Source organism: Malus sylvestris, chromosome 10, assembly GCF_916048215.2.
Source record: "Malus sylvestris chromosome 10, drMalSylv7.2, whole genome shotgun sequence".
Lineage (NCBI taxonomy): Eukaryota > Viridiplantae > Streptophyta > Magnoliopsida > Rosales > Rosaceae > Malus > Malus sylvestris.
The window spans coordinates 42,743,941-42,758,554 of record NC_062269.1 but is presented as its reverse complement, the minus strand read 5'-3'; the positions used below and the strand labels follow the sequence as shown (position 1 = coordinate 42,758,554).

Below are 14,614 nucleotides of genomic sequence, written 5' to 3'. Positions count from 1 at the left end.
TAACTGGGTCTGTGAGGACTTAGGTTTGCTGAGCTTGCCCATTTCGCCATCGTCTTGTAGGCATGTAGTGGCATTTCCGTAATACAGACGCGGATCGAGGGGCATTACACAACCAACGAAAGGAAGCCGGACGGCGCGGGTAGCTCAAAAAAATTTGAATTGAGACAGCGGTAAAACACCCGATGCTGACAGCGCCACGTGTCACTCCGCTTCCTTCATCTTCTTTTCATAAACTCATCCGAACGGCAGCAGTAGTAGTTGCTCAGTCCCTCCACCTTCCTCAGAAACCCTACCAGAGCAGAAGAGCTGAGTAAGCTTTTAGCTCACAATGAAGCCCTCGTCGCGATACAACTCGTACGATGCCCGCTCCTCAACCTCCTCGCACTTCTCCGACCCCTCGTCTTCCAGAGAGCTCAAGCACCCCGCTTCCTCACGCGCCGTCGTCAACTCCAAGCCCTCGGATCCCAACATCTCCACGATGGTGAAAAAGTTCTTGGAAAAGCGGTCGACTTCCAAGCCCAAGCCGATTAACCCGACGGGATTGGTTATTCCGTCGGATCTGATCGCCGGCGGGTTGAAGAAGCCGGCTAAAAACGGGTCGGGTTCGAATTTCGCGGCGCTTGGTAGGAAGCTGTTTGGAAAAGAAGCGGGAACGGCGTCGTCGGATAAGAAGAAGGAGGTGAAGGCCTTGACTGAGGTCAAAGGGAACACCAGGACGCTGGCTATGGTGTTGAGGAGTGAGAGAGAGCTCTTGAATTCGAATAAGGAGCAGGAAGTTGAAATTACCGAACTTAAATTAATGATTCAAGAAAAGAACAGAGAAGTGAGTTTTTTTCACCTACTAATTCCGTTCCAAATTTCAATAAGTTACGCAGTTTTTTTGTGTTCAATCTATGTTTTTATGAAGTACAAATTAGTCTCTCAAAGTTCAAATGTTTAAAGCTTAATTTTTTGACATCATTTGTCAGTAAATTAAAGATCTTTCTGAAAATTTGACAGGTTTACAGCTATAAGATTGGAGTGCGATATTTGGAAATTTAAGAATTAAGTAATTAGGACGGCAAATTTCAAAACTTTTTGAACAATTCAGCAGTAATGTTCTGATTTATTGTGATAAATTGGTGTATTTTGGCGCAATCCTTTGATAATGAGGCGGTGGGGTTGTTTGGAAAGTGCAGGTGGATAAACTGAAGGATTTGTGTTTGAAGCAAAGGGAAGAAATCAAATCATTGAAGAGCGCGATTTTGTTCCCGGATGTTATGAATTCTCAGCTTCAAGAGCTGTTGAAGAAGCAGGGGTCAGAGCTGAAGCAAGCAAAACAAGTTATCCCAAATCTTCAGAGGCAGGTCACTTCTCTTACTGGTCAGCTTCAGTGCCTTGCAGAGGATCTTGCTGAGGTACTTATTTCCAATCACCGTTTCCACTTTTTAATTAGTCTTTTCATGCGTTTAATGCAATTCTACTGGTAGGATTCAGTTTGGCAAAATTGTCTTGGATTCTGTCTTGTTCGGTTGTTGTTTAGTTCATCGGTAGTTGGTTGGATAATCGTGGTTGGGTTATTCACTTGGAGTTGGTTAAGAACTTCCTGGCATTATTCCACCTTTTCCAGGTGATGTATAGAAGGAACATCATGTTCTGTTATATGTGGAATATTATGCATATTGAATTCAAAGGAAAGGAAAGAAATGCTGGTATCTTACAAATGTTATGTATTGATTAATTTGATTGAGCAGGTGAAGGCTGATAAAGGTTCAGTTAGGGCGTGTTTTCAACGTGGTGACACTTCTCCAAGAACCCCCACATATGATGACAAAGAATTCTCTAATTCTCTTGTAAGACAGTATGCTAGTAGTCTTTCTTTTGTTTACTGCAGTTGATAAAGTAGCAATTTCATTTGCATTTGGTTTTAAGTAACAGAAATCGGTAGCAACTTTTTGCTGGTTCCAAGTCATTTTACAAATGGCTCCTGTCAATGTTGTCAATCACGACTTGATCTTAGATGTCATTTCCTATTCGCTCTCCAATAATAATATGTTCATTCAAATAGGAGTTCAGCTCTGGTGATCTGGCCAGCCCTGGTAGTCCAGATGACATGTTCCTGAAGGATTTAAATCCTTGCTTGACCCCATATGCAAAAACAAAGTCCAAGGTGACGTTATATTTCATTTTACATATTACGTGTTCCTTTGGTTCTAGTCGTTTCTTGAATGACTCAGAAACCCTACATGCTTTTCAAGGTTGGTTGCAAATCATAAATGTTTGCATTAGGGTTGATCTTTTGCAGGAATTTGACGAGATGGGCTATGACTCTCCATATCGACATGATGAATGCTTATCCGAAAACAATATGGAGTTTGGATTTAACTCTTGTTCCAGGAAGTTGTCCAAAAGTTCTGATTGTTGCCAGAAGTCCGAAACAGAAAGCAGATTAGCTCAAGGAAATCGGAGATCGGGTGATGCCAAACGAACTTATGGAAAACAAATTCATCGTAAATTTATCTAGATCAAAGGTCATATGGTTTCTATAAGTCATCTGTTTCCTTCTGTTATTTTTCCATCTTTTGTTGCATCTGGGAAGTATTTTTCCATCTTTTGTTGCAGAAGAAAAGGTTGTACATGGTGCACCTGAAGAGCATGAATAATGAAGAACTGAATGATTTGTGGATCCCTTTTTCTGTTATATAATAAGCTATCTATTTCTTCAATCGATTAAATTATGATTTCTTTAGCATGCCTTACTGAACGAACAATAACCAACAATAGGAGTACATTCGTTCACAAAACGGTAGGATCACATCTAAAGAACTTGTAATGTTTTCTTCAACTCTAACGTAAAATATTTTCTAAAACTAAAAATTTCAATTTTTTTCACAAAAGCTGTGAGTTATAACTCATGTTTTTCAATTGATTTTGTGAACTTTTACAAAATTCATTACAAGCCATAGTTTGAGTCATTCTAGTTGCACCACATATTTTCTAAAATTAATTCAGGACATTTCAAAATTTCAACACCTACAAATTTCTTTGGGGGCCTCACTATCAGTTTATATTATTTTTCTATTTTTTCAACTTTAAAAATAATCAATAAAAAATAGTCTTGAGACCCAATAAGCGGTAGGATTCAAAAGATATTGCAACATTTTCGTTAATTCCCACGCATATTTCCTAAAGCTAAAATTTCAATTTTTTTCACAAAAACTGTGAGTTATAACCCACAGTTTTCTAATGAAATTTGAGGATTTTAACAAGATTCAATATAACCCAAATTTTGAGTCATTCTAGTCGCACCACATGTTTAATAAACTTAATTTAGGAAATTTCCATGATGTTCGACACCTACAAATCTCTTCTCCTAATAAACATTAGGATCACATTCAAAGGTCTTTTAGCATTGCTTAAGTCCTGGTTGGTGGATGCAAATAGAGGTGATCTCCATGCACGGAAAACGTGGCGGATTTTGAGCATGCAGAACGAGACGGACTTCGCTCACATTAAATGCGACTGGCTTCTGACGCATAAAGCAAGACAGGCTCTACTCACGAAAAACGAGGCATGTAAAACGAGGGGGATCTGTCGCTCATACAAAGGCTGGCTTGGCACACGGAAAAGACGGCATGCAAAACAAGGCAGGCAACACATGGAAACAAGGCACAAAAAATGAGGCGGGCTGGTGGACGAAGGATATAAATCTAAGGGCCCGTTTGTTTGACTGGATTAGGGAGGACTGGACTAGACTATAGTCCCTTGTTTGGTCTACACCAGGATTAGGTTTAATGACCTTAGCACGGACTCGCTCGGATTATACGCCTTCTTAGCAGTTCTTAACGAGGATCCCCAATTTTGGGCGGACTCGTAAGCCAGAGAAAACCACGAGAGATTCAGTCGTCCAAGAACCCCTCAACGTCGCTCGTCCTGCTCGTCCTCATCTCTGCGTCTTCCCTCATCGTCGTCCTTACCCTTCTCCCTCATCGTCGTCCTCCTCGCCCTCATCTCAGTGTCTTCCCTTATCTGCATCTACTCGGCCTCATCTGTTCCGAGTTGTCTGGTAAACTTCGAATCTTCGATTTATTTCGTCGATTTGGTTTGCATATTGTGATATTATTGAGCTTTATTTGATTTTGTTGTTTTGGGTTTGAGAAATTTTCAATCATAGAACTCTGCACTTGAACAAATTAGGGTTTGATTTTTAGGTCAAATTGAGATTAGAATTTGGGGTTTTTTCATATTTCAACTTTTCTTTCAAATCCGAACTCAGAAACATGGGTGACTTTACCTGTTTTGTAGCCTTTCACATTGCGGTTAAAATCATATATGTTTTGTAACATGAAGTACCACAGATGACTGGTCTTGCATTCATGCTTGTTTATATTGATTATCTATTTCTTGCTTCACTAAGTTTATGTTACGTCTTTAAGGTATGTCAAAAGGGAATTGCAGTGAAGTATTTGATGGCTTTATAATGTTTTAGGATTGTATATAGACTATAGAGCAATAATCTCTAGTTATATCATATGTTTGGCATGTTGTGCCTCTAGATGTTGAATTAGGTCCGGATTGATAGTCTAGCGAGAAAAAATTACTTGGTAAAGTAGGCAGGGCACAGTAAGTGAAGCAAAATATCTACAATTTTTGTATGCCTTAGGCATTATCTTTCATATTCCAGAACAATTTGGTAAGAGTAAACTAGGCAGGGCTTATAGGGTGAAACAACTAAAAAAAAATTCATTTTAAAGAAAAATGGTTAACAGTTAACTGGAATGTAGTGAGAGGGATACCCCTATGAGAAGTGACCAAGAAATGGCTATCAGATTTGCTAGTACCTCTCCTTAAAGTAGTTTTGCCGAGTTCAGAGAAATTGGTCTCCAGTGCATCTATGGCTTACTTGTCAATATGATCCCAAGGCTACATATAGACAAACACCATGAAAACCATCATATATGCTATTGATATGATTAATACAGTAAGAAACCTGAACAACTGGTTCACTCAGAGGGTTTAGACAGTGTAGAACATATTCTTCATACTGCTCGGTATTCACATTCTACTACATCTACTACGTGGTGCTTGTTTCAGTTGAATATAGGATTAGCATCATTAGTAATAAGGTTTGGGTGCTTGCTCATGTCTAGTTCTAACCTTCTTGATTCTGTTAGTATACAGTAATTCTGCATGCACTTTGTAGTCCTACTGCTATTTGAGCTTTGTCATTGTAATTTTCGTTTTAAGCTTCGTAGTTGGCTTTTCAATTTGAAGTATTGAAACTCTACGCAAGCGGAAAGCCGCATTTCATTTCAGATTTAGTCTTTTGAGCTATGGCTTTTATCTTGAAGCTCTGTTTGTCAGTACGCAATAGTTGAGACCATTCATGTCAGTTTTTCAGTTGCATCATAGTTCTTTGCTGCAACTGTTAAAACTAGAGGAAGACAATGATCTTTGCATATGCTATAGTTTCAAGTTTTTTATTTTGGCTTATGAACTAGTCTTTGCATATACTTACTTTTTGGTATCATGTTGGACTAGCCATTTGGGAAGCTTGAAACTCTGGTGGGAAAGTTGCCTGTGGTAAGAGAGATTTACACTCACTTCTACGACAAGATAGAGTGCAACTGCTACCCAAAATGCAGGCCAAGTGAAATGAAATGCAGCTAAAAGAGTATGCAAATGCAAAGCCAAAAGGACCCAACTACTGAGCCTATATCCACGATGTTCCATTCCCTGATAAGCTAAGCATGCCGAAACTAAATTCAAATGGTTCTCTTATCTCATCCAATCCATGCAACAGAATGTTTCAACTTAGTTTGAATGAGTCAACGATCTTGGAAGTATGAATTTTGTAATTTATGTATTTAGTTCTTAGTTATCTGTTATGTTTTAATTTGAAGAGTTTGGTTTCATCTCAAACTCTCTGTCAACTCTATATATATAATGAAAATATACATATGGCTAATTCATCTAGCCTAATTATACTTGAACTGAGATTTCTATCTTGGCATCATCCCTCTCTGCGTCTAACGACAAATCTCTCAACTTTTCCCATGGATCTTGTTAATCGTACAACCTTAGGATATGGGTGTATTTTGTTCATCCAATGCTACTCTTGAATCATTTATGTTTCCTTCGTTGGCAAGAAATTTTGTTTTTTGTGTTTTTATTGAATCTCACTCTCATCCAATATTATTAATTTTAATAATATCTTTAATAAAAAAGCAATTACAATAGAACAATAATGTAGTCTAGTCTGAGAAAACACCAAACTGGTGACATTACTGTTTTCATTATCCTGCTTCTTAGTCCGACACTGCACCAAACGCTTCACTATGCTAGTCCAGCTTAGTCTAGTCTAAGCCAGTCCAGCTTAGTCCCTGAAGCTAGTCCAGTCTGAGACAGTCCGGTGCAACAAATGCAGCCTAAATGTTAAGGTATTAGAATCTAAATAAGGTAACGCATGAAGAAAAAAAAATCAATGAAAAAATAAAATAAAAGAAAATAAACAAATAGAAAATGATACGATCGGTGTCCCTCATCCCATCTTCTCAAGGGGATGTCGCTACTACTATAGCTACCACTGTAAGAACAAGTCGCTAGTTCTGTAGAAACTACTCTGATACTAAGTCGCTAGCATCATATCGATCGCACCTTCAATTATTTTCCTCTTTTTCAGTTTTTGTTTTGTGTTACTTAAATTTCTCAGAATTAAAGGCTTGAGCGGGTTTGTCAAAGTAATATGACCCCTTCTGCACTGCACGTATGTTAAAATTCTTCTCGTCGTGGTTTAGATTAAATTAGCATACGACTCAAAACTAAAAGATGAGGGCTTATTACGAATTGTAGAGAAAGTAACACTTAGCTTAGATTGATCCCTTATTTCGTGGAGAAGGAACGTATATAGCATGTTACTTCAACTTTTTTAAAAGATGAGAATATTGTTGTGTCAAAGTTTCTCCATAAATATAGATAGTGCTGGGCTGTCTGGTTGTCGGTGGAGATCTTTGAAATCCCAGTTACAAGTGTGGACTTAAAAGCTCTTGGAACAGAACAGCTTCCGTTGAATAATCATGTCTTCTATTTTCCTTTATGTTCTGCTAGCTCTGTTATTTTTGTCTCTAACTCCACAAAGATCTGGTAATATTCAGCTAACCTCATCATTATCTGTTAAAGTTTTTCTTATGTTGGCCTTGCATGAATGTGTGTGTATGAGAAATTTCATAAGGTAGATCTCGTTTCGCTGTTCATATAGCGAGATACTCGATATGTCATTCATATTATAAACTTTAATTATTATTGATATTGTGTTGAAACATAATATCGATGTCTATATGAATGTCGAAATATTCTGGCTACATATTGTCAATTTGGTTCAGTAATATTATCGTGAACAGTGGAGTGCGATTCCCTTAAGAAGTAGTTTCATATATATTGGAGAAACTTTTTCTTTAAGAAAGACAAGACAGGTTGAGAAAATATCATTGGCATATAAGATGAACATGTCATCTATCCTAATTCTGGTTGTTTACTATTAATAATTGACAATTAAGTAGTAATCAAATTGATTTATTGTGAAATGAAATTAGATGGGCAGCTAGATCCGGAATGGTGCATAGCAGATGAGCAGACACCAGATGAGGATCTGCAAATGGCGATGAAGTGGGCTTGTGAAGTGGGAGGTGCCGACTGCAGCAAGATACAAGAAAACCAAGACTGCTACTTACCTAATACCATGCAGGACCACGCCTCTTATGTCTTCAACAATTACTACCAAAGATTTAAGAAGCAAGGAGGAACTTGCTACTTCAATTCTGCTGCATTGGTCACTGCCCTTGATCCAAGTAATAATCATACCTAATTTCATCTTTGAGCTCCAAACTCTCTTAATTAGCATGCACTCATTTCAGTTGCTTAAATCGACAATACTTTATTTCAAACTATTCTAATTTATGGGGAGGAACATTCGAATTAAGATGCAATAGGACAAACACATTGCTGTGAGCAATTGGCCTAACCCTGTGCTCGGATCAATCTTTTGATGAGTCATTATTCATTAGTTTGTTTGCTATTTAACAGATACCATAATTCTTTCTTTTTTCTCCTTTGATTGCAGGTCATAATTCGTGCAAGTTTGAGTATCTTCCTTGAGGAAAGCGTGTGAAGATTTGGGGTAAAAGTTGTTAAGATTTGCATGTGGTATCACATACATACAGATCCAATGAAAATTTTAGTTTCTGTTCAATGAGAGGTGCCTCAGATTATTTTTCCAAACAGTGTTGTGATCGATGCATTGACTCTTAGCAAATTTTGTATGGGCTATGCTTAAACTAGTTAGTAGGCTTTGGATTCAGAGAGTAGACCCAAGTATTTTTATCTTAGGTATAAAGACCCCAGTATCTGGTTTGCGAATCACAGCAAATATTTGGGCCGGTTTCAGCAAAGTGACGTATAACCATTTCTTCACAAAAAGATTATAAATAAATAAATAAACGTCAACCTATTTGTGGCCTTCCAATGTGGTAAATTCTAGGTCTTGTATGTCAAACCACGTAAAGATTGTGGATGCAAATTTTCGCTGTCTTCTCCTTTGGTAAAAATTTATTTGTAAAATAATAACACATAAGATTAAGGTTAAAAGCATCACGCTCCCACGATGAATGGGGGAGCTTTGGTCAAAGAATCTCTGTTACCAATGTTAGAATTCTAAGAAGAATGTGGGTAGCAAATGACTTAGTTTTTTAGTAGGAGAATAGAGCTATTTATAGGGGAGTGGCCATTCCTATTTGGGGAATAGTGGCCGGCCATATATAGTGAAATTGTGTGAATAATTGCAAGATATTATGTGAAATAATATCTTGCAATTAACATGGCAATTAATCCTAAATTAAATAGAAAAATTGGGAGTTACATTTTGAATAAGGATTTGATGAGGAGCGATGAGAGGGATTTGAATCAATACCATTTTTATCACCTTTGACTCTTCCTTGATTGAGCTGTTATTAACCGTTGCATGCGCGTGGGAATCCCGATGTGCCTTGAGGGTAATTTTGTCATTTTCATTCAAAAGTCTACGTGTCACCTCCATAATTTTCTTGATTATTTTTTGCTCCATAAAGATCCCCACTCCCTCCCTCCTTTTGTCTTTCTCCCTCCTACCAGTAACCCCACGTGTTTCTCTTTAGATTTGGATATTGCCTATTGAATGCGACGGACCCTAATCCGACGTTTTTACTTTAATTTCTTTCATCGGGTTTGATTTAAGGTTGGTGGCTCCTATAAAGTTCAAACAATTTGTTGCTCATGAACTTTGTGGAGGACTTTGGTACGGGGATTAGTGGAGGGAGTGAAGAAAGTCAGGGAGGCTTGGGATTTAGGTTTAAGGAAGATGATGATGAGGACGACACCATACCAGACCCAAAGGATGTCAATCAATTGCTCACCACATGGCAAAATAATTTTTGTAAGATCAAGAAAACGTTTCAGATTGAGACAATTTGGCTCCTCCTAGGCTAAGCTTCTGACTCCGCCATTACTATTGAAGATAAGTTTTTCTCCTCCCTCCCGTGTTGCGTTGCTTGATATCGGAGCAATGTAACTCATTAATATCAAGTTGGGGACCCAGACACATGGGTTGTGAGCCATGTTTATAGGTAGAGCAACGTTCTTAAAACTGACACAGTGATGTGTAGCTAGTGCCAATTCACGTGAAGTTAGTCGCGTCCATAGGACCATAAAATATTTCTTTCATCTAAATGCGTGAAAGCTAGCTAGCCGATTGAACACGTTGAACTATGAAACAACATGATCATCTTAGCCTCTTCTTCTTCTTCTTCTTCTTAGCGTGGCATTAAAAGAAGATGGGGTGCTTCGTCACTTTCAGACATATACGTGTGGCTGGCTTTTGCCAGAGCCCTAGAAGGTCATGTCAACAACCACTCCATCCCTGATCTCTCCAACTCTCAAGCCTTCTCCATTCCAGTATCATCACAAAATCCATATCACCGGCCACATTTCAAGAAAGAAACATAGGTTAATCCATAATCCACCTCGTTTATTGCTCAATAACACAACTAAAGGTCTTTGTGTAATCTTTCTTACGAATTAGACTAGTTTTTTGGGATATATTATAAGAAAAATTAATTAAAAAAGCTTGAAAACTTTGAGTTTTAATAATAAGGACAAAATAAAAGGTAAAGTGAATAGTACCATGATTGATTTTTAATATAAAAATGTGATTTTTCGTTAAAATGAACAGTACCGAAAACTTTTCGTTAAAGTTCTTATTATTATACCCACACTCTCACGTGAATTTAATAACACGTCACACAACTAAAACCAAGGCTCCATTATGTCCGTAATTAAGTGGATGGTGAGGTGCCCTTTATTCCTAGGTCTACTAGTCTTTCACCACTTGGCACTTGGCAGGCCCCTTTCCCCACTTGGCGGGCTTTGCATGCTGGCAGCAAAGACCCCCAATCACAAAATATTTGGAATTTATAAAAGAAAAAGGTTGCACATAAATAATATTAATACAAAAAATAGAAGCCTTCCTATATATCACCACTGTAGTGGGAAGTTGATGTTAGGTGGGCGCGTGATGATATGATAGTTCATATTTTCTGGGTCCGAGTGAGGTGTTATGTGGGTTTGAGTCTTTCTTCTTCTTGCTCTGTTTTAAGTGATTCTTCCCAAAGCACCTTTAGGCTGTTAGCAGTGTAAATTTTTGGGGAAGAAGAATGAGCTACTTAGCTGTTGGTGTGAGTCCTGGAAATGTTCCGGTGTATCACAGCACCAATTTAAAAGTGAATGATCGGAGGTTGAGGGTGGCAGAGTTGGTTTTGAGGTGCTTGATCTGCGGTCTAGGAGTTGTTGCTGCTGCTCTTGTGGGAACTGATACTCAGGTCAAAGAGATCTTCACCGTCCAGAAGAAAGCTAAATTTACAGACATGAAAGCTCTTGTGTACGTACATCTCAAACCTTCCTCCTATTCTCTTTCTCGCAAATGGTCATATTATGTTGGAGAGGAAAATAATTTCCGCCCACCTCTTATTTTTGTTTTTTGATTTTCTTTGATTTATTCAACTTGACCACCAGAACTAAGCAGTGGAGTGCGAAATTCACCACCCTATTTGACAATTTTCTTCCTTTTCGTAGCTATTTGAGTCGATTTAATTTACCTAAATCGTTTTGTAATGTAGGTTTTTGGTGGTGGCGAATGGGATAGTTTCTGCCTACTCTTTGGTGCAAGTGGTGCGTTGTGTTGTGAGCATGGTTAGGGGCAATGTGCTCTTCAGCAAGCCCATCGCTTGGATCATTTTCTCTGGGGATCAGGTAAACATAATTGATTAACTGAATCAATGAAATTCTTAATTAGTACGTAGTTCCTTTTTTTATATACAAATAAGTAGTGATCGAAACCATAAACCACCATGAATGTAACAGAGAAAGCTTGAAGATAAAAGCTAAGAGAGGAAGACTGATTTTCTTTTTTATGTGAAGAATGAACATTACAGACCTTATCCCTTCAGGATAGTATATATAGCTCATTACATAAAGCAAACCTATATTTACACCACTTAAACTATCTTAAGACAACACATCAGCTCACTTAAGCTGACGTGTCACTAGTGTTATCTATTTAAGTAGCTCCTTTTGATTAGTACTACTGATTATTATTATTTATTGGTAGTTTTCGCATCTTTAAGTGCATTCAGTTAGCCATTGACTTGGAGTAATTTATACCTACTCTTGTGGAAGGTGAATAACTTCTCTTCAATGGCCAGATGCCCTTATGGCGGTATTTCAAGACAATATTCTCTCGTGATTGATTTGGGATACCTTCATTAGTGCCATTTCCGACAAAGATATATGTGCTATACTATACCTAGTTTGTGATTGTGCATTAACCTTGCAATTATAATAGACAGTCAGAGTCAGCAGAAAATCCTTACCTCCTCTTAATTAATCAGAATTTGGTACTAAATTAATGTGTAAAAAAATGTGTCAAGATTTTGTGTGTGTACGTAGGTGATGGCATATGTGTGTGTGGCAGCAGTAGGAGCTGCCACACAGTCGGCGGTGTTGGCCAAGTTGGGGCAGCCAGAGCTGCAATGGATGAAGATATGCAATATGTATGACAAGTTCTGCAACCAAGTTGGGGAGGGAATTGCCAGCGCTTTATTAGTCAGTCTAAGCACAGTCCTGCTCTCTTGTGTTTCTGCTTTCAATCTCTTCCGCTTGTACGGTGGCAACAAAAACACGACCACCGTCGCCAGTAGGTGGTAGGCCGGGCAGCTCTGTGAGTAGGAACCACCAAGAGTCCAAAACCAACCAGTTGCGTGTAACTAAAAAACTAGTCTCCTTTGAATTTGCAATAAAATTGAGAGCTAGCCAGGCTCTTGTACATGCAGTTGTTTTTGTTGATGAATTATACTCTGGTTTTGGAGGCTTATTAGTATTTGCAAGGTTTAAAATATTGAAAACGAAGCACCCTTCCTTTTCATCCTTTGATCTTGTAACTGAGAGGTTAGAGAGTCCTTAGACCTCTAATTCCCGAGTTAACCCCTGGAGACCTAGACCTTCTTCAGTCACCATAGAGGTTTTTGTTTTTGTTTTTTAAAAAAGGACTAGTTGGTTGCTTCATCACGGCATTCCACATTCAGGGAGCCGAGAAGACTCACAGAGGAATTTTAGCCTCTCCCTGTACACCATTAAGTGATTTACTAGCGTCATGAATCGAACTCAGGACATACTATGTGAAATACAGGTCTGGAATTCGTCCCAACCACGGGATGATGTCACCATAGAGATTAGAGATGGTTCTCTAATTTCTATAAAATTACAAAAATTAAAATTCACTAATCTACAAGGAACCAAAAACAACAAGACGTTATGATTAATGATGGACTTTTCTGATATTGGAGCTGCTATCATTTGCTCTCCCCCTCGTCATAAAAAGCCCAAGGCAAAGGAATTGTTTGATATATTTTTCTTTTTCAATTTTTGGTGAACAAAATGAAAAGGTGAAGAAGCAACAGAGATGGGTGATAAACATTTTTAGACACACCATGATCCACAATTAACATCACTAATATTATTCTCGACTTCATACAACTAACTAGTTAATTTAGAAATTTCAATTAAATTATTGATACACGAGAAGTTGCTTATTTGGGAAAAACACTTGGCCCTTCAAACGGTATTAGACTTGTTATGATTTATGATTTCCCATGCTTTAATCAATTTCAAATAATGTGAGAGGAAGTCATGAATCGAAGTAATTTCAATTCTGATTAATGATCAATTTCTTCTTATGCAGTTGTGCTGCAGCAAAATATAAAGAAGCGTCCAATTAATAATCCACTACTTCCTCTTGTATCCGCAGCTTTCTCTTTTCTGCGTGCCATTCCATTCCAAAGACTCCAAAACAAAACATATATACATCCTCATATATATTTTGATACATATATAGAGAGAGAAATGTTATATACGTCGGTGTATTTGTCTCTGTCATGCATTATTGTTCACACCGCCCCTACATTCTTCCCAACAGAGGGCAGGAGTGAATCATTGAACAAAAGAACAAAGGAAAAGCAAATTATTCCTCCAAACACACTCTTCCATTTGCTAGTTTTAACATTTTCCCTTGGACTTTTCTCCAAACCCCCTTTTCTTTAGCAATGCAGATGCCTATCTGTCTCTTTCCACAGACACTAATAAAATAAACCCACAGACAAACTAACTCCCTTAGATTTGGTCACACGACCATTTTCCTTTTGGACTTCGCAGCTTCTCTGCCGATTCTCATTTCTTTCCAAATCACTCAGAATTTCATCGAGCAACTCGATCCCAATCATCACTTCACTTATTAATAAAAAACTACTTATAACTGATATGAAGCAGATTTATAGATACATATATATTGTCACTGTCCTATATATAGATGAACACGAAGCCTAGCTCCTATATACTTTCTAACAGTGAAAATAATGGAGAGAGAAAGCCATGATGCCAAAGGCACCATTCATTCCTCCTCCATTGCTCTATTGCAGAAAAGGTTTAGAGAGCTGCAGAGAGTGAAGGCAATGAGGGAGGAGAGAGATAGATCGAGAATGCTAGCTGAACCAAAGCATAATAAGCAGTTGATGATGGTCGATAGCAATCCCACCAGCATGCATTACGAGCAGGCAAGGGCAAGGTTGTTCTTCCACCACCACCACCCTGATCATCATCATCTTGCCCTTCCACATGACGATCATCGGTCATCATCACCATCCGGCAGAGTTTGTCCGTTCTTGTGGCCATTATTAATGAGTAAGCTTGAGGAGGATTACTACATATCTAGGAGCATCAATGAGACCCCGCTGTTGACCAACTTATTGCCCTCAGTCACAGCAGAAAACCCTAATTCGTTAGACAGTACTACTACTAGTTGTTCGAATCAATTCGAAGATTCCGTTTGTAACTCTGATGTCAGTGATGTGGATACTTCCCTTCATCTGTGGTAAACGAGCTCATACTTGTTCTGATGTAATCATGCCATTGGGACGATATTATCCGAGGCTTGATTGGTTTTAATAAACCTGCGTTGTAGGTCCATTGGTTTAATAAACCGGTCTTGCTGGTATAA

At 38.3% G+C, this 14,614-nt stretch overlaps 3 protein-coding genes across 5 annotated transcripts; all 3 read left to right on the top strand.

Annotated features, from left to right (window-relative positions):
- Positions 1-82: 82 nt before the first annotated feature.
- On the top strand, positions 83-2,665 carry LOC126586213 (uncharacterized). Of its 2 annotated transcripts, none has more exons than XM_050250942.1 (5): positions 83-823; positions 1,179-1,397; positions 1,734-1,832; positions 2,048-2,149; positions 2,269-2,414. In XM_050250942.1, exons 1-5 carry the CDS (start codon positions 329-331, stop codon positions 2,272-2,274), a joined length of 921 nt encoding a protein of 306 aa, XP_050106899.1. In that variant the 5' UTR covers positions 83-328; the 3' UTR covers positions 2,275-2,414. The 2 variants fall into 2 exon arrangements, with proteins under 2 accessions (XP_050106899.1, XP_050106898.1); XM_050250941.1 differs by having other exon boundaries at positions 87-823; positions 2,285-2,665.
- Positions 2,666-6,973: 4,308 nt separating this feature from the next.
- Positions 6,974-8,256, top strand: LOC126586873 (PLASMODESMATA CALLOSE-BINDING PROTEIN 5-like). Its single transcript, XM_050251840.1, has 3 exons — positions 6,974-7,122; positions 7,572-7,826; positions 8,099-8,256. The coding sequence occupies exons 1-3, from the start codon at positions 7,056-7,058 to the stop codon at positions 8,131-8,133; spliced, it is 357 nt and encodes a 118-aa protein (XP_050107797.1). The 5' UTR covers positions 6,974-7,055; the 3' UTR covers positions 8,134-8,256.
- A 2,271-nt stretch (positions 8,257-10,527) lies between these two features.
- LOC126584200 (CASP-like protein 2B1) lies at positions 10,528-14,614 on the top strand. 2 transcript variants are annotated; one of them, XM_050248661.1, is made up of 3 exons: positions 10,528-10,945; positions 11,184-11,316; positions 13,980-14,614. In XM_050248661.1, the coding sequence occupies exons 1-3, from the start codon at positions 10,722-10,724 to the stop codon at positions 14,490-14,492; spliced, it is 870 nt and encodes a 289-aa protein (XP_050104618.1). In that variant the 5' UTR covers positions 10,528-10,721; the 3' UTR covers positions 14,493-14,614. The 2 variants fall into 2 exon arrangements, with proteins under 2 accessions (XP_050104618.1, XP_050104619.1); XM_050248662.1 differs by lacking the exon at positions 13,980-14,614 and adding an exon at positions 12,013-12,471 and having other exon boundaries at positions 10,544-10,945.